Below are 19,236 nucleotides of genomic sequence, written 5' to 3' on the forward strand. Positions count from 1 at the left end.
GGTTTCACTTATTTGTGGAGCATAACAAATAGCATGGAGGACAAGGGGAGTTAGAGAGAAGGGAGTTGGGGGAAATTGGAAGGGGAGGTGAACCATGAGAGACTATGGACTCTGAAAAACAATCTGAAAGGTTTGAAGGGGCGCAGATTGGGAGGTTTGGGGAACCAGGTGGTGGGTATTAGAGAGGGCACGGATTGCACAGAGCACTGGGTGTGGTGCAAAAACAAGGAATACTGTTATGCTGAAAATTAAAAAATTAATAAATTTAAAAAAAAAGAAGTCCTAGCAGCAGCAATCAGACAACAAAGAGACATAAAAGGTATCCAAATTGGCAATGAAGAAGTCAAACTCTCTCTCTTCGCAGATGATATGATTCTTTATATGGAAAACCCAAAGACTCCACCCCCAAACAACTAGAACTCATACAGCAATTCAGCAACGTGGCAGGATACAAAGTCAATGAACAGAAATCAGTGGCTTTCTTATACACTAACAATGAAAATACAGAAAGGGAAATTAGAGAATTGATTCCATTTTTGTTTCTTTTTAATTTAAATTCAATTAGCAAACACATAATACATTATTAGTTTCAGTGTAGAGATCAGTAATTCATCAGTTGCATGTAACACCCAGTGTTCATCACACCACATGCCTTTCTTAATGCCCATTTCCCAATTACCCATCCACGCATTAACCTCCCCTCCAGCAACTCTCAGTCTGTATCCCATAGTTAATGGTCTCTCATGATCTGTCTCCCTCTCTGATTTCTTCCCATTGTGTTCTCCCTCTCTTCCTTTATGATCCTCTGTGCTGTTTCTTATATTCCTCATATGAGTTAAACCATATGATAGTAGTCTTTCTCTGATTTTGCTCAGCGTCATACCCTCCAGTTCCATCCACATCTATGTAAATGGTAGGTATTCGTCTTTTCTGATGGCTGAGTAATATTCCATTGAACGTATATACCACATCTTCTTAATCCATTCATCTGTTGATGCACATCTCAGCTCTTTCCACAGATTGGCTATTGTGGACATTGCTGCTATAAACATCGGGGTGCAGGTGCTCCTTTGGATCACGACATTTGTATCTTTGTGGTAAATACCCAGTAGTGCGATTGCTGGGTCATAGAGTAGCTCTATTTTCAACTTCTTGAGGAATCCTCCATACTGTTTTCCAGAGTGGCTGGACCAGTTTGCATTCCCACCAACAGTGTAGGAGAGTTCCCCTTTCTCTGCATCTTCAGCAACATTTGTTGTTTCCTTTTTAATTTTAACCATTCTAATAAAGTGAGGTGGTATCCCATTATTTATAAGGAATTTTAAACTATATCACAAATGTTATTTAATGTTACTCTGTAAAAGCATTCAAAGAGGTTTAAACAGGAAGAATGCAAATATGCTGGAAAGGCACATACAAGCATTAAAAGTCTATAGGAAACATATCAAATGTGTTAAAAGTGATTTTCTGGGTGGTAAAATTTGTCATGGTTTCATTATCCTTCTCTGGATTGTTCTAAGCTTTCATCAATAAACACTAACAAATAAAAGGAAATGAATGGGGTTTTTTGTTTTTTAAATTTTTTAAATTTATTTTCAGCGTAACAGTATTCATTGTTTTTGCACCACACCCAGTGCTCCATGCAATCCGTGCCCTCTCCAATACCCACCACCTGGTTCCCCCAACCTCCCACCCCCGCCCCTTCAAAACCCTCAGATTGTTTTTCAGAGTTTTTTAAAAATATGGAATGCTTCACAAATTTGCATGTCATCCTTGCACAGGGGCCATGTTAATCTTCTCTGTATTGTTCCAATTTTCAGTATATGTGCTGCTGAAGCAAGCACTGAAAATGAATGGGTTTTAAAGACTATTTAAAATCTTAATTAATAGTCTTAATCTGAACTACATAGTCTTTTAAAGACTATTTAAATTATTTAAAAGGAATGCAGAAGAAATCAGTTCAGTGGCGGCCTCTGGGGAGGGCCTAGGGCAGAGTTCATGCTGGAAGATTTGATTTCCATTTGCACCATCTGGAGTCTTCTAAGTACCAGGCTGGTATCACCTATTCAAAAATAGTTAAATAAAGATTTTTGCCAAGGAGTCACAGAAGTAAGAATGCTAAAACCACAGAAGCCAAGAGGCGAGCCTGAGGGGAAAGCCTGGAAAGTGCTCTTACCTCCTAGGGGAGATAAGACTTGAGGACTGTCCTGCCCTCTCAGGCCCAGCGCCCGTCAAGTCACCCCAGGGCCCAGATAATCCACACTGACTTAACTCAGCAAGACCTCTCTGTCTGACCTGAAACTGCTCAGGAGTTGGGTCAGGGTTTTTCCCAGGAATGAAGACAGACCAGACAGGGGAGAGACTTCAGTGGACATCAGGGCAGGACCTCTGACTAGGACCCTGTGTTCCCTGGGGCTGGGAGAGTTGGACCCAAACCATGAGCAATGAATGGGTGAAGCTTCTCCCCAACCCCCCAATTACCTTCTATGAGTTAGGAACTTTTCTAGCATCACCAGCAGCTTTTGCTTCAGGTCCTCACTGCCCATGACCAGTGTGGTCAGCTGCACAGTCTCCATCCAGTCCAGGTGGTTGAGGATGGAGGAGGCTTCATTATAGAGCTTTTGCTTCTTATCAGACGGAAGCTCCATTATGATCTGATGTACTGGCTTCAAGTGCCCTCTTATCATCCATGCACTTAGTAGACTCCCTACAAGCCCCCCTAGAAAACAAGGAAGGTCCAATTAGTTGGTCCTTATTCAAAAATGATGACCTCAGGCTCTTCCTGGGAGCACATCCACCACCATGATTAGTGGGCACACAATGATCTTTGGTTTGTGGGGTGGAGCAGGGGACAAGGGTTTCTGGGGTCCTTGTTCCATTTGGCTCAGATAACTGACACCTATACATGCCCTTCCCTAAGTTGTACACTCACAGACGCAGCACAAATCATCTCCCACCACACAGCTCTGCTAACTGAAATCTTCTCCAGGGCCTGCAGGTTTCCTGCTTCCCACAAAACACTCTTATCTTAAAGGAGAGAGCTGAGAAGCCAGTGCATTTGCAAGGAGAATCATCTCAGTGGTGAGGCTGAGTTTTCTCCATCGAGTGTCTAATATGCTCTTTGCCCCTGAGCTTGGGAAATGTCCAGTGAAATCCCATGGCTAAAGGACCCTGGGGAAAGAGAAGGAGACCTTTATTCTGGAAGCAAGCACTTGAGAGTTCTATGATCATGAATATCAAATATAACTTACTCAAGTATTTCTCTTCTTGTGACCCCAAAATGGCATAACCATTATTTTTAAACATAAATTTATGATCAAATTTAAGGTGTATGTTTTTTTGGGACTTGAGGACCTTATGTCAACAGAAAGTTCTATCTGATCAGGTGGGGGCAGATCTAAGGAAGGTGCCCTGGGGCAGGGGTCTCAAACTCAGGTGCTCTCCGGGGGCAGGCAGGTAGCTGAGAGGAGTGAAGAGGGCTGAGTGAGCCTGTGGGTGATGAAGAACCAGGTCCATGTCTAAGGGACGGGGGCTACCCCTCACCAGCCCACTGCTACCACATGGAATCCCACATGTGTATCCTGAAAAAAGTACCATGATTATTAAATATTGGTCATCAGATATTAATAGATGCAGCCCAGCTGGACTTAGTGACTCTCTCTAAAAAAGCAGAGCATGGAAAGGGGAGACAGTGACTCCATAGCGGACAAACCGGCAAACACCACCTTAACCAGTCGATCAAGGTGGACACAGTCAGGGAGGCTGTGGATGTCACATGTCCCTGAAATGGCGCTATGAGACAGGCACTCCACCTCTGTCTGTGGTATGCTTTCCCAAGGTCCACAACCCTCGGCTAAGCATGAGCAACCATCAGGCCGACCCAAATGGAAAGTCATTCTATAAATACCTGCCCAGTACTCCTCAACAGTACCCAGGCCATGAACGCAGCAAAGTCCGAGCAACTGTCACAGAGCTGGGGAGACGAAGTAAGGAGATGTGAGGATTAAATGCACTGTGATGTCATGAGCTGAATTCTGGGACAGGAAAAGATCTTTTTGTTTTTTAATTTATTTTATTGTAATTTCTTTTCAGCATAACAGTATTTCTTGTTTTTGCACCACACCCAGTGCTCCATGCAATCCGTGCCCTCTCTAATACCCGCCACCTGGTTCCCCCAACCTCCCACCCCCCGCCCCTTCAAAATACTCAGACTGTTTTACAGAGCTCATAGTCTCTCATGGTTCACCTCACCTTCCAATTTCCCTCAACTCCCTTCTCCTCTCCATCTCCCCTTGTCCTCCATGTTATTTGTTATGCTCCACAAATAAGTAAAACCATATGATTTCTTCCAGTCCTGCCCATGTTGCTACAAAAGTTGGGTATTCATCCTTTCTGATGGAGGCATAATACTCCATAGTGTATATGGACCACATCTTCCTTATCCATTTGTCCTCTGAAGGGCATCTTGGTTCTTTCCACAGTTTGGTGACAGTGGCCATTGCGGCTATGAACACTCAGGTACAGATGGCCCTTCTTTTCACTCCATCTGTATCTTTGGGGTAAATACCCAGTAGTGCAATGGCAGGGTCATAGGGAAGCTCTCTTTTTAATTTCTTGAGGAATCTCCACACTGTTTTCCAAAGTGGCTGCACCAATTTGCATTCCCACCAACAGTGGAAGAGGGTTCCCCTTTCTCCACATCCTCTCCAACACACGTTGTTTCCTGTCTTACTAATTTTGGCCATTCTAAGTGGTGTAAGGTGGTATCTCAATGTGGTTTTAATTTGAATCTCCCTGATGGCTAGTGATGATGAACATTTTTTCATGTGTCTGATAGCCATTTGTATGTCTTCATTGGAGAAGTGTCTGTTCATATCTTCTGCCCATTTTTTGATATGATTATATGTTTTGTGTGTGTTGAGTTTGAGGAGCTCTTTATAGAGCCTGGATATCAACCTTTTGTCTGTATTGTCATTTGCAAATATCTTCTCCCATACCCAAAGAGGGTTGCCTCTTTGTTTTGTTGACTGTTTCCTTTGCTGTGCAGAAGCTTTTGATCTTGATGAAGTCCCAAAATTTCATTTTAGCTTTTGTTCCCTTTGCCTTTGGAGACATATCTTGCAAAAAGTTGCTGTGGCTGATATCGAAGAGGTTACTGCCTATGTTCTCCTCTAGGATTCTGATGGATTCCTGTCTCACGTTGAGGTATTTTATCCATTTTAGTTTATCTTTGTGTACGGTGTAAGAGAATGGTCGAGTTTCATTCTTCTGCATATAGCTGTCCAATTTTCCCAGCACCATTTATTGAAGAGACTTTCTTTTTTCCACTGTATATTTTTTCCTGTTTTGTCAAAGATTAGATGACCATAAAGTTGAGGGTCCATATCTGGGCTCTCTACTCTGTTCCACTGGTCTATGTGTCTGTTTTTATGCCCGTACCATGCTGTTTTGGTGATCACAGATTTGTGTGAAGCTTGAAATCCGATAACGTGATGCCCCCAGTTTCATTTTTGTTTTTCAACATTTCCTTAGGGATTCGGGGTCTCTTCTGATTCCATACAAATTTTTGGATTATTTGCTCCAGCTCTTTGAAGAATACCAGTGGAATTTTGATTGGAAAGGAATTAAAAGTATAGATTGCTCTAGGCAGTATGGACATTTTAACAATGTTTATTCTTCCGATCCAAGAGCATGGAATGGTCTTCGATCATTTTGTGTCTTCTTCAATTTCTTTCATGAGTGTTCTGTAGTTCCTTGAGTACAGATCCTTTACCTCTTTGGTTGGGTTTATTCCCAGGTATCTTATGGTTCTTGGTGCTATAGTACATTAAAAAGATTATCCACCATGACAAGGTGGGATTCATCCCTGGGCTACAAGGATGGTTCAACATTTGCAAATCAATCAATGTGATAGAACAAATTAATAAGAGAAGAGAGAAGAACCACATGGTCCTCTCAATTGATGCAGAAAAAGCATTTGACAAAATCCAGCATTCATTCCTGATCAAAACGCTTCAAAGTATAGGGATACAGGGGACATTCCTGAAAGACCCACAGCAAATATTCTCAATGGGAAAAACCTTGCAGCCTTCCTGCTGAGATCAGGAACACGACAAGGATGCCCACTCTCACCACTCTTGTTCAACATAGTATTAGAAGTCCTAGCAACAGCAATCAGACAACAAAGAGAAATATAAGGTATCCTAATTGGCAATGAAGAAGTCAAACTCTCTCTCTTCGCAGATGACATGATTCTTTATATAGAAAACCCAAAAGGCTCCACCCCCAAACTACTAGAACTCATTCAGCAATTCAGTAACATGGCAGGATACAAAGTCAATGTACAGAAATCAGTGGCTTTCTTATACACTAACAATGAAAATACAGAAATGAAATTAGAGAATCGATTCCATTTACTATAGCAGTATTTGATTTAGAACAACACTTCATGCAAAAGGTCACCAGGAGTATTGACTACATATTATTAATTCCTTGGACAAGAGAAAATTCCTTGGTTTTCTGGGTAAAATAATGCTCCACCCATGACTAGTGGCTTCAAGGAGCAAATCTCCCAGGTTCTCCTGGCAGACATCCTGTTTTCTACCAGCTTTGACAGAATCCAAATAAGATATGTGCTCCCACAATGGCATCTGGGAACAGCTATAGGATAAATGATCCCATCAAGCCCCCCCCTGAGTGCATTAGGTGGGGGTGGGGGACAAAGATGTAGAATGTCACTGAGGAAGGAGGCCATGGCCATGTCTCCTCCCCAACTGGCTGCACCTTGGATGGTGAGAGACTGAAGTCAGGACTCCCTAATTCACACGTGGGGAAGGGAAATGTACAGGTGGAAGGTCTGGGGCCACCCACACACTGATTTATTCCCCAGTGTGATCTCTGCATCATGAAACGTCCTTGAATGCCAATCCTGCAACAGAGAGGCAGAACAGGGGAGGAAATGATGCCAGGAGCTAGAAACAGAAGCCAACCTGGGCAGACAGTCAGTCACCTCTCCAGCCTGTGCTCAAGGGAGGACTGCAGGCAGTGCTGTGAGCTCTCCCATGTCCCCAGCACAGGCTGCCTGGCACAGAGCAGGCAGTCAGTGATGTATCTGCTGAGCCCAATGCAACAGACCATGCCTTTGCCATTTCCCTGTGCTGCAGGGTCCATCTGAGGCACCTCACGGGAAGTGTAATCCAGCCCCTCCTCATGTCAGTCCCACACAGCAGCCCGCTCTCTGATGCCACCTGGCCCAAGGTGAAGAAAAAAAGAGTCCTTCTACTTCTAAGACAAAGTAGACAACCCTATCCTAGCTCCAAGAAATGATGGGGAAATCAGCCAAACTTCCTTTCATAGCAAAAAACTGTCTCTAAAGTAGAAGCAGGTGCCAAAAGCAGGGGACAAGGATGACCACCCTCGAACAGTTCGTTGCACTTTCTGAATTAGATTGTTGGTTTCAGAATGGGGTGGTCTCTGTGAATGAGCTCGTGGCTAGACAGCATCTGCTCCTAGGAGGTGCTCAGCAAATCCCAGCTTCCTCCCTGGTTCCCTTCTGCAGTGACATGTAATGGTTACAAGGGAAGGAGACCATCCAAGGGACCCAGGACACCCTGATATCTTCAGAGGCCCAGACACATCCCTGAGGGGAGAGGCACCCTCCAGGTCTGCATGACTCATATGTCATTTGCAAGAATGTCCTGCGTTTCTGAGACCATCACACTCAGAAGCCTGTGTTTTCAATAGGATGAATTAGGGCCACAAAGATCAAGTCACAGAAGCAACCTCAACTCGACAAACATCTCCCACAGGACAGGGACTTCTGTGAGGTCTCTGAGGTAACAAAGACCTTTTTTACAACACCCCTGACGCTGGCTGCCCCTGCAGGAAGCTTACACTTACCAACAGCTAGTCCAGGTGGGCCTCCGACCAGACCACCAACGAAGGTCACAGTTCCTGTGAACAGGGCGCCCAACCCAGAATACTTGACAGCTGCCATCATATTCTTCTCTTTAGCAATGATGCAGAGCAACCTCATGATGTCTTTCACCCTGAAGGGCATCTTGGTGAGCCTCAAAGGAAGCATTTCAAAGGGAAACTTTTAACGAGTGTCAGAGTATTTGCAACCAAATGTCACTCTTGCTAGAGTTTGGAGGACAGTCTCATGCAGAGAACAGGAGCTCTGCTGTATGTGGAACCAACAGCACCCAGCAATGTGATGGGTTCCTTGTCACAGAGGAAGTCGGGGACCCGCTAGTTAATATGCACACAGAACCCGCAGAATGCATGAGAGGTCTTCTTTGCCCTCTGCGTAACTTCTCATTTATGGCAGATTATGGAACAGGTCCAGCCAGAAGCGGTATCTATTCATCACAAGTGAGGCAAGCGTGCCCTCTCTTGTGCCTGTGGCCTTCCTGCTGGCTCAGGCACCCCCAGTGCGCAAAGCCTAGCAGAGGGCAGAATGTCCCAGCCTCGAGTCCTCTGTTGTGTGACAGGGCAATGGAGCTCATGCCAAGCCCAAGAAGGGGAAAGTACTGGGCTCCGTGATCACCCTGGCCTGTGCCCACACCTGCCCCGTGTCCCTGAGCCGAGTGTCAGACTCCTCACCTGTAAAGGGAGATAAGCCACCTACAAGCTGGATTCTGGAAAGGTCTGAATGGAATGGATGCAAAGTACCTGTTGTGAGCCTGGAACACACGGCCCTGAGACCTGATGGCTCTAAATGAATGTTCTGTTACTGATACACACCACTGGCTTTTCTGTAAGCAACCGCTCCTAACACCCATCCAGTTCTGCACGGGGGATAGTAAAGGCAGGGACAGGATGACCCTAAGGATGACCAGCAAGATGGAACAACCAGAGAATAAAATAAACCAAAGAATTCCAGAGGTTTGCATGTGTTTGGATAGACAGACAAGTGGACCTTTGGAACAATGATGTTAGAACAGTTCTCTGTGCTCAGGAAAATGTTTGCCACACTGGTGAGAAATTGGCAGGCACACAGGGCAAGCAGAGGGTGGGCTCTGCCCCAGGTTTAGTGGGAACCAAGAGCCACAACACTGACAGGGCTCAGAAGTAAAATCAAAGTGGCCACAAGCAGGTGCTTTTCTTGAGTTCAGCTGGACCCAAAGCTCGAAGGGTACTTTCTTTCTTTCTTTTTTTTTTTTTTTTTTTGTTAAGATTTATTTATTTGACATAGAGAGATCACAAGTCTGCTGGATCACTACAGTCGGGGTTCAGAAAGTCTCTGAGTCCTAGGAGAGGTAAGAAGTGTCCTGGGCTCTGGCCCCTGCCATATTCTGAGTCAGTGATTCTCCACAAGCATACCCCACTTTGGACAGCAAGAGTGTAAGAGACCATGACCCAGACACCTGACATTGACTACATAGTCCTTGAGTTCAGAAAGTGCAAACAGGCATCCCTTAAAAGTGTCTGTTTGACCAAGTGGGGTGTAGAGGCCATGGGGGGGCAGGCCTGCAGGGGTGTTCAAGAAACTGGAGAAGAAGTCAGGAGTCCCTGCCCCAGCTCTGGCACCATGTGTCCTGGACCTACCAGCACACCTCCGAGCTTCCTGCCCCTTTGCTCACTACTGCAACCCCTTATAGACAGAGTCTATGCCACCTCCTCCACCCTGGAAGACAGCCCACGTGAGGGTCATGACTTGTCCACACACAAAGGTCACAATAATAAAATAGCCTTATAATAGCAAAGGGACTGCACATGGGAGAAGTCACTGAGAAATGAGGGGATAGTGGTGTGACTAGATTTACCCAAATATGAGGTATATATACTGGCATATAAGGTATATAAAGGAGTTTTATTTTAAATACTTATTTATTTCAAGTATTGATAATCAAAGGAATTAATTTTATGGTAAAACTTTTCTAAAGCTAATAGTCCTTCTGTAAAAAAATCTAATCATCATGTAGTTTACATCTGGTTTATATATAGCTTTCTATCTGCCTGTTCTGCTGGGGAAAAGGGAGATGAAGCTCGGACCTGGGAAGGCCCCTTGGGAGCTGCAGTGAGCTTCCCATTTCCAGGCACACGAAGATACCAAGCATGGTCTGCAAGGCTGGCTTCCTGGCCAGGGCACTCTGCCTAGACACCACTCCTAAAACAGAGTTTCTGCAGGATTATGGACCTGCACTCTGGAAACACTTTCTGCAGGGCAAGAAAATGCATGGCAAGGAACAGGAAACAGCCATTTCACACTCTATTGTCCATCAAAAACCTAGCTTCCCACTTGCTTTGAATGACTTCATATAAACCCACATGGGCTAATGAGGCATCATCATGCAGACTACTCCCAACCTCCACTCAGCCCAGGCAGACCAGCACAAAGCCCAGGGCTTTGCAAACTGGAGGGCTGGCAGGTGTGTCTGTGTTTGGGAGGACAGGGGAGGAAGTGATCCACCTCTTTCTGGGTTTAATAGTCCACACCAGAGATGGAAGAAAAAGTTGGTTTGATTTCCTTGCAGGAATCTTTTTAGAAGTTAGAGCATCAATAGACTCCTGTGGATAAACATTTGGTTTTTCTTTTCTTTTTCTTTTTCTTTTTTTTTTTTGTTGTTCTTGTTTTTGTTTATGAGTGCATTTTATATTATATTATTTTTAATTTTTTATTTAAATTCAATTTAGCTAACATATACTGTATTATTAGTTTCAGGGATAGAATTTAGTGATTCACCAGTTGGATATAACACCTAGTGCTCACTACATCAAGTGCCCTCCTTAATGCGCATCACCCAATTACCCCATCCCCCTCATCTTCCCTCCAGCAACACTCAATTTGCTTCCTATTGTTAAGAGTCTTTTATGGTTTGTCTCTCTGTCTGATTTCATCTTATTTTATTTTTCCTTCCCTTCCCCATGTTCATCTGTTTTGTTTCTTAAATTCCACATATGAATGAAGTAATTTGGTATTTATTTTTCTCTGACTGACTTATTTCGCTAAGCACCCTCTAATTCCATTCATAATATTGCAAATGGCAAGATTTCATTGTTTTGATGGCTAAGTAATATTCCATTGCATGTATATACCACATCTTCTTAGTCATTCTTCCATCAATGGACATATGAGCTCTCTCCATAGTTGGCTATTGTGTACACTGCTGCTATAAACATTGGGGTGCATATGCCCCTTTGAATCACTATGTTGGTATCCTTTGGATAATACCTAATACTGCAATTGCTATGTCATAGGGTAGCTCTCTTTTTAACTTCTTGAGGAACCTCCATACTGTTTCATAGAGTGGGTGTAATAGCTTGCATACCACCAACAATATAAGAGGGTTCTTTTCTCTCAGAATCCTCACTAACATTTGTTGTTTCCTGAGTTGTTAATTTTAGCCATTCTAACAGGTGTGAGGTGGTATTTCATTTTGATTTGGATTTGTATTTCCCTGATACCAAGTGATGTGGAGCATTTTTTTCATTTGTCTGTCGGCCATTTGCATGTCTTTGGAGAAATGTCTGTTCATGTCTCCTGCCCACTTCTTAATTGGATTTTGGGGGGTGGGGTTGAGTGTTGAATTTGAGAATTTCTTTATATATTTTGGATACTAGCTCTTTATCCAATAAGACTTTTGTAAATACCTTCTCCTATTCTGTGGGTTGTCTTTTAGTTTTGCTGACTCTTTCCTTTGCTGTGCACACACTTTTCATCTTGAAGAAAACCCAAAGACATCTTGAAGAAAACTTCAAAGACATGCCTGTCGCCGAGGTCAAAGAGGTTTCTGTCTGTGTTCTCCAGGATTTTGATGGATTCCCGTCTCACGTTGAGGCCTTTCATCCATTTTGAGTTTACCTTTGGGTATGGTGTAAGGACATTGTCCAGTTTCATTGCTCTGTATGTGGCTGTTCAGGTTTTCCAAGAACATTTGTTGAAGAGACTCTTTTTCCCATTGGATATTCTTTCCTGCTTTGTTGAAGATTAGTTGACCATAGAGATGAGGGTCCATTTCTGGGTTCTCTATTCTATTCCATTGATCTATGTGTCTATTTTTGTGCCAGTGCCATATTGTCTTGGTGATTAAAGCTTTGTAATACAGATTAAAGTCTGGAGTTGTGATCCTCCACCTTTGATTTTCTTTTTCAACATTCCTCTGGCTTTCAGTCTTTTCTGTTTCCATATAAATTTTAGGATTGTTTGTTCCAGCTCTCTGAAAAATGCTGATGATATTTTTTTTAATTAATTTTGTCTTATTTTTCTTTATTTATTTTCAGTGTAACAGAATTCATTGTTTATGCACCACACCCAGTTCTCCATGCAATACGTGCCCTCTCCAATACCCACCAACTGGCTCCCCCAACCTCCCACCCCCGTCCCTTCAAAACCCTCAGATTGTTTTTCAGAGTCCATAGTCTCTCATGGTTCACCTCCCCTTCCAATTTCCCTCAACTCCCTTCTCCTCTCCAACTCCCCATGTCCTCCATGTTATCTGTTATGCTCCACAAATAAGTGAAACCATATGATAATTGACCCTCTCTGCTTGATTTATTTCACTCAGCATAATCTCTTCCAGTCCCGTCCATGTTGATACAAAGTTGGGTATTCATCCTTTCTGATGGAGGCATAATACTCCATAGTGTATATGGGCCACATCTTCCTTATCCATTCGTCCGTTGAAGGGCATCTTGGTTCTTCCCACAGTTTGGCGACCGTGGCCATTGCTGCTACAAACATTGGGGTACAGATGGCCCTTCTTTTCACTACATCTGTATCTTTGGGATAAATACCCAGTAGTGCAATGGCAGGTCATAGGGAAGCTGTAGTTTTAATTTCTTGAGGAATCTCCACACTGTTCTCCAAAGTGGCTGCACCAATTTGCATTCCCACCAACAGTGGAAGAGGGTTCCCCTTTCTCCACATCCTCTCCAACACACGTTGTTTCCTGTCTTGTTAATTTTGGCCATTCTAAGTGGTGTAAGGTGGTATCTCAATGTGGTTTTTAATTTGAATCTCCCTGATGGTTAGTGATGATGAACATTTTTTCATGTGTTTGAGAGCCATTTGTATGTCTTCATTGGAGAAGTGTCTGTTCATGTCTTCTGCACATTTTTTGACATGATTATCTGTTTTGTGTGTGTTGAGTTTGAGAAGTTCTTTATACATCCTGGATATCAACCTTTTGTCTGTACTGTCATTTGCAAATATCTTCTCCCATTCAGTGGATTGCCTCTTTGTTTTGTTGACTGTTTCCATTGCTGTGCAGAAGCTTTTGATCTTGATGAAGTCCCAAAAGTTCATTTTTGCTTTTGTTTCCTTTGCCTTGGGAGACATATCTTGAAAGAAGTTGCTGTGGCTGTTATCGAAGAGGTTACTGCTTATGTTCTCCTCTAGGATTCTGATGGATTCCTGTCTCACGTTGAGGTCTTTTATCCATTTCGAGTTTATCTTTGTGTACGGTGTAAGAGAATGGTCAAGTTTCATTCTTCTACACATAGCTGTCCAATTTTCCCAATGCTGATGATATTTTGATAAAGATTACATTGAATGTGTACACTGCTTTAGTTAGCATAGACATTTTAACAATATTTATTCCTCCAATTCATGAGTCTGGACTGATTTTTCCATATCTTTGTGTCTTCCTCCATTTCTTCTATAAGCATTCTATAGTTCTCAGAGTATAGATCTTTTTTCCCCTTTGATCAAGTGTTTTCCTAGTTCTCTCGTGGTTTTTGGTGCAATTGTAAGTGGGATTGATTCCTTGATTTCTCTTTATTCTGCTTCATTGTTAGTGTATAGAAATGCAACTGACTTCTGTGCACTAATTTTATATCCTGTGACATGCCTAATTCCTGTATTAATTCTAGCAAATTTTTTGGTGGACTCTTACAGGTTTCCTACATAGAGTATCATGTCCTCTGCAACATGTGAAAGTTTGACTTCTTCTTTGCTGGATTTGGATGCCTTTTATTTCTTTTTGTTGTCTGACTGCTGAGGCTAGGACTCCCAGTATCATGTTAAACAACTGTGGTAAGAGTGGACATCCCTGCCATGTTCCTGACCTTAGGGGAAAAGCTCTTGCTTTTTCCCCATTAAGGATGATATTTTCTATATATCTTTTGCATATGACTTTTATGATGTTGAGGTAACATCCCTCATGATGGAGGCTCTTTATCAAGAAAGGATATGTATTTTATTAAATGCTTTTTCTGCATCTATTGAGAGGCTCTTATGATTTTTATTCTCTCTTTTTTCAATATGATATAGCACATCAACTGATTTAGGGTTGATGAACCACCCTTCAATACCAGGAAAAATTTCCACTTGGTCTTGGTGAATTGTCCCTTTAATGTACTGTAGGATCCCATTAGCTAGTATCTTAGTGAGAATTTTTGAGATTTAAGATTTTGAGATTTGAGAATCCATGTTCATGAGGGATATTGGTGTATAATTGTCCTTTTGGATGGGGTCTTTGTCTGGTTTTGGGATCAAGGTAATCCTGGCCTCATAGAATGAGTTTGGAAGTTCTCCTATTTTTTTGAAACATCTTCAGAAGTATAGGTATTCATTATTCCTTAAATGTTTGGGAGAATTTTCCTGGGAAGACCTATGTTCCTGGACTCTTGTTTTTTGGGGAGATTTTTGATTATTGATTCAATTTCCTTGCTGATTATGGGTCTGTGCAGGTTTTCTATTTATTCCTGTTTCAGTTTTGGTAGTTTATAAGTTTCCGGGAATGTAACCCTTTCTTCCAGAATGAGTAATTTGTTTGCAAATATTTGTTGGTAAAAATTTGTTGGCTAACAATATTCTCTTATAATTCTTTGTATTTCATTGGTGTTGGTTGTGGTCTTTCTTCTTTCATCCATGATTTTATTTATTTGGTTTCTTTCTCTTTTCTTCTTTTTTAAAATTTTTTTCTATTTTTAAAATTTCTTTTCAATGTTCCTGAATTCATTGTTTATGCACCACAAGCCCAGGAGGGGTTTATCAATCTTATTAATTCTTTCAAAAAAATGAACTTCTACTCTCATTTATCTGTTCTGCTGTTAATTTTGTTTGTTTGTTTGGTTTGGTTTGGTTTCTTTATCATTGATTTCTGATCCAATCTTTATTATTTCTCTTCTCTTCCTGGATTTAGGCTTTGTTTGCTGTTCCTTTCCCAGCTCCTTTAGGCGTAAATTTAGGCTGTGTATTTGAGACTTTTTTCTTGAGGAAGGCCTGTGTCACCACATACTTCCCTCTTAGGAAGTATTGCTATATCCCAAAGGTTTTGAACTATTATGTTTACATTTTTGTTTACTTCCATATATTTTTAAATTTCTTTAATTTCCTGTTGTCTCGTTCATTCTTTTTTTTAACATTTTTATTTATTTTTTTATTTCTTTTGAGTGTTCCAGAATTCATTGTTTATGCACCATATCCAGTGCATTCATTCTTTAGTAGGATGTTCTTCAATCTCCATGTATTTGTGGTTCTTCCAAATTTTTTCTTGTGGTTCACTTCAAGTTTAAAGCACTGTGGTCTTAAAATATGAATGAAGGAATCCCAATCTTTTTGTCCCTGTCGAGATCTGACTTGTGACCCAGTATGTAATCTATTTTGGAGAACGTTCCATGTGCACTTGAAAAGAATGTATATTCTGCTCTTATGATGAGATGCTCTGAAATATCTGTGAAGTCCATCTGGTCCAGTGCATCATTCAAAGCCCTTATTTCCTTGTTGATCTTCTGTTTAGATTATCTTTCCATTGTTGTGAGTGAAGTGTTAAAGTCCCTTACAGTTATTGTAATATTATCAATGTGTCCCTTACTGTTGTTATTAATTGGTTTATATAATTGGCTGCCCCGTATTAGGGGCACATCTATTATAATTATTAGATCTTCTGGATGGATAGCCCTCATTATATTGTGATATAGTGTCCTTTCTTCATTTCTTATTATACTCTTTTGTTTAAAATCTAATTTGTATCATGTAAGGATGGCCACTCCAGCTTTATTTTGATGTCTGTTAGCATAAGTTGTTCTCCACCCCATCATTTTCAATCTGAAGTTGTCTTTGGATCTAAAATGAGACTTGTAAGCAGCATATCAGTTGGTCTTCTTTTTTATCCATTCTGATACCCTCTGTCCTTTGATTGGAGAATTTAGCCCATTTACATTCAGACAAATTATTGAAAGATATCAGTTTAGTGCCATTGTATCATCTGTAAAGTGTTCCTATAGATTGTCTCTGTTCTTTTCTAGTCTTTGTTACTTTTGGTCTCTTTCTTTGCTCAGAGGATTCACTTTAATATTTCTTGCAGGCCTATTTCAGTGTTCACAAATTCGTTTAGTTTTTGTTTGTCCTGGAAACTCTTTATCTCTTCTTCTATTCTGAATGATAGCCTTGTTGTATATAGTATTCTTGGTTGCATATTTTTGCCATTTAGCTCCCTGAAATCTTTCAACACCAGTGGGGGACAGGGATGAATATGGCTGCAACCTGCTCTCTAGCTCCAGAGCTTGAAAATTCACACCCTCACTCTTCAGTGACCCTCACAAAAAAGCAGCCATTCTTGTCTCTCTGGTTTCCCTCTGAACTCTGTGTTCCCATAGCTTATGACTCGTCATTTTTATCTCAACCATGTGACTTAGTTTTAAACCTCCAATTTTAGAGATTCCTGTGGCACGGACACATGCTGATCCTCCTGGAGAATGAGGAGCCTCACCATACTGCTCCCTTTTGCTGTAACCCTTCCAGGAGAGTATACCCCTTCCAGGACAGCAGTCACACAACTGGCAGCATTTTGCAATTTCTGGCAACACAGAGCAGAAAGCTGGGACCTATACTTGCTGTTTTCATCAGGCATCTGCACTCCTATGCCTGGGAGCTCTGCTGCAGTCAGACACCACCTCTTCTTCTTATGACCTGGGGAACCTGAGACCATGCTGTCACCCTTGGGATTCTTCCCCAGAGAGGAAAGATTTGTCACCGCATCTCCTGAATCCTTGCTAAAAATCCCAGCCTCCTCACTTCTAAGGGCTTGCCAGATTGAAGAAGGAAGCCAGTCCTGTTTCCCCTCCCACTCCAAGCTTGCCTTCGTCTGCAAGCAACAAGGAAGCCAGTGAGGAGGGAAGAGGGAGGAAGAGTACCCTGATGGGGACAGACCTCAGAGGGTGGGAATGGGGTCTCCCCTCCCCATATCATACCTATTTCAGAATCAGATTTGTCCACAACATGGGCTCTGGTCACAGAAAGCCCATCTACTGGCCACAGGGAAGGCAAATGTGAACTTGAAGCCCTGGTTTCTTGCAAGCACCAGGCTGGTCTGCTGATGACAATAAAGTTCTGGGGAAGAGGGAAATGAACCCATCCCTGGGACTGCAGCCTGGCTTTTTGAGATGGACAAGATTGTGAGAGAGCAGGGAGAGGAAGGCTTCAGAGCTAACACAGACCTCTAGGCACCCTGTTTAAAAAAAAAAAATAGAAAAACAGAACCTCCTTAAGGAGTCAGAGTGATCTTGCTCACCTGCCATCCTCAGTACTTTCTACTTCTCTGTTGGAATTTATGAAATTCCACTGTGTGGCCTGGCTCTTGTAAGCCTTGTCTCCCTACCTCTGTAGCCCTGGTGGAAAAGTCACACGTGGATTCCACCAGCACTTTCAGATTAGCCCACAGAATTTTTAATGACTTAAGTGTTGCCAGTATTTGAAAATCTGATTTCATATACATCTGATTTCTGATTTCTGATTTCTCTTGAAAAATTAAAAGAGCAAACCCCCTGGACCACCTTTCCATAGCCACAGAGGCCAAAGCTGAGCAGGTGCTGCCTTCTTTCTGCCATAAATCCTGGCAGGGTGACCATACCTGACCAAGGACCCATAAATAGGTCCTCTGCAACCTCTCAAAGTCTCCCTGCTTCTTCTTTTAAAGGGTAAAGAAGCCACCAGTCCCCACTGTAGCAAGTGTCCCTTCTGAAATTCTTAATATCCATTCCTGATCACCTCTAAACTTTCCCTGCAGGGTGAGGTCGGTGGGATGACTCACCAAGTATCCTAGGACTCTGTCCCTCATTTATAACACCTGCCACCCCACCCATGCACCTTGGAAACAGAGGAGGGTGACACACACCTAGGGTTACTGAGGAGGACATGTACATGTAGATAACTGGGAAGGTCATACACACATCCAGATCACTGCATGGTGAACTGCTGGATGCCAGCACCCTGAATCCAGGTGTCTGGGTTCTAACCCCAACTCAGCCATTTAGGCTTACTTCTGGAGTGAGGTCGGCCTCTCCATGCCTCAGTGTCTTCATAAGGTAAATGGATATCTTAGTGATATGAGGCCAGCTGGGCAGCCCAAAGGCCTCCTGGCACAGTGTTGGTTTCCCGGCCTCACCCTCCCGATACCCCTGCACAGAGGCCCCTCACCTCCTGGGATGCAGCCCACCAAGGTAGGGAGACCCAGGCCTAAGTAACTCTGGGCCCCATGGCTGCCCTAGTGTACAGGGACTGCTTTGCTGCCTTCTGGCTCACCCACAGCAGGAAGCCTTCAGGTTGTCACTCACCACTTGCCCCAGCCTGTGGGGATGGCCACAACTTGCTCTCCCCCACCATGGTCAACATTTTCACCACCACTGCCATCATGATCTGCTGTGGTGGCTTTGGCGTCCTGTCCTGGGCTCACCTATGTCCTTGAGCCGCAGAGCTCCACAGGTGCTCCTCCTCCTTCAAATCAGAGTCCAAGCCTGGCTCTGGCGTCTAGAGGGTCACCATAGACCCCGGACTGCACTCCTTCACGTCTGTCGCCAGCCTCTACTGCAGCCTGAACATGTTTTAGATGGGCTTCCCTTGTACCTTCCTCAAACTTAAAGAGGCCTCTCCCTTTGGCCTTTGATTCAGGATCTCTGACGCTTAGGATTAAGGAGGCTCCTCCTTCCCATTGGTGGGGGCAGGGGAGAGCTCAGAAACCTGGGGAAGCCCAAGGTGCTAAGTTAATGTTTGCTGAACATATGGGTCAAAGTCCAACAGAAGCATCTCCCCTACTCCAGGTGTCTGCACCAGGGGCCTCCAGGTCAGGGATTTAAAAAGGCTGAATACTGGCTTTATTCCTAGGGTTCCAAGGAAATGGGGAGGTACAGTTTCCAGGACAAAGCTGAGGTTAGGGGGCATCTTCGGAGGGTGCAGAGATTCAGGAGGCTCATGCAGGGAATATTTTACAGGGAGTATGGAAAAGATTCTCACCCACACCCCCGCCCCAATATACGTTCACGCGTGCATGCGCGTGTGCACACACACACACA

The 19,236-nt window shown here is 43.0% G+C and overlaps 1 protein-coding gene across 1 annotated transcript; it reads right to left on the reverse strand.

Annotated features, from left to right (window-relative positions):
* Window positions 1-2,481: 2,481 nt before the first annotated feature.
* Window positions 2,482-8,083, reverse strand: LOC111139381 (protein C19orf12 homolog; the record flags this gene model as incomplete). The annotated part of the gene is made up of 2 exons (XM_022491629.1): window positions 7,900-8,083; window positions 2,482-2,719 (listed from the first exon to the last, which is right to left on the reverse strand). Coding segments are annotated over exons 1-2 (422 nt in total), but the record flags the coding sequence as incomplete, so codon positions are not given.
* Window positions 8,084-19,236: the final 11,153 nt, after the last annotated feature.

This window comes from Enhydra lutris, unplaced genomic scaffold (assembly GCF_002288905.1).
Source record: "Enhydra lutris kenyoni isolate GAN:26980312 unplaced genomic scaffold, ASM228890v2 scaffoldscaffold104, whole genome shotgun sequence".
In the NCBI taxonomy this organism is placed as follows: domain Eukaryota; kingdom Metazoa; phylum Chordata; class Mammalia; order Carnivora; family Mustelidae; genus Enhydra; species Enhydra lutris.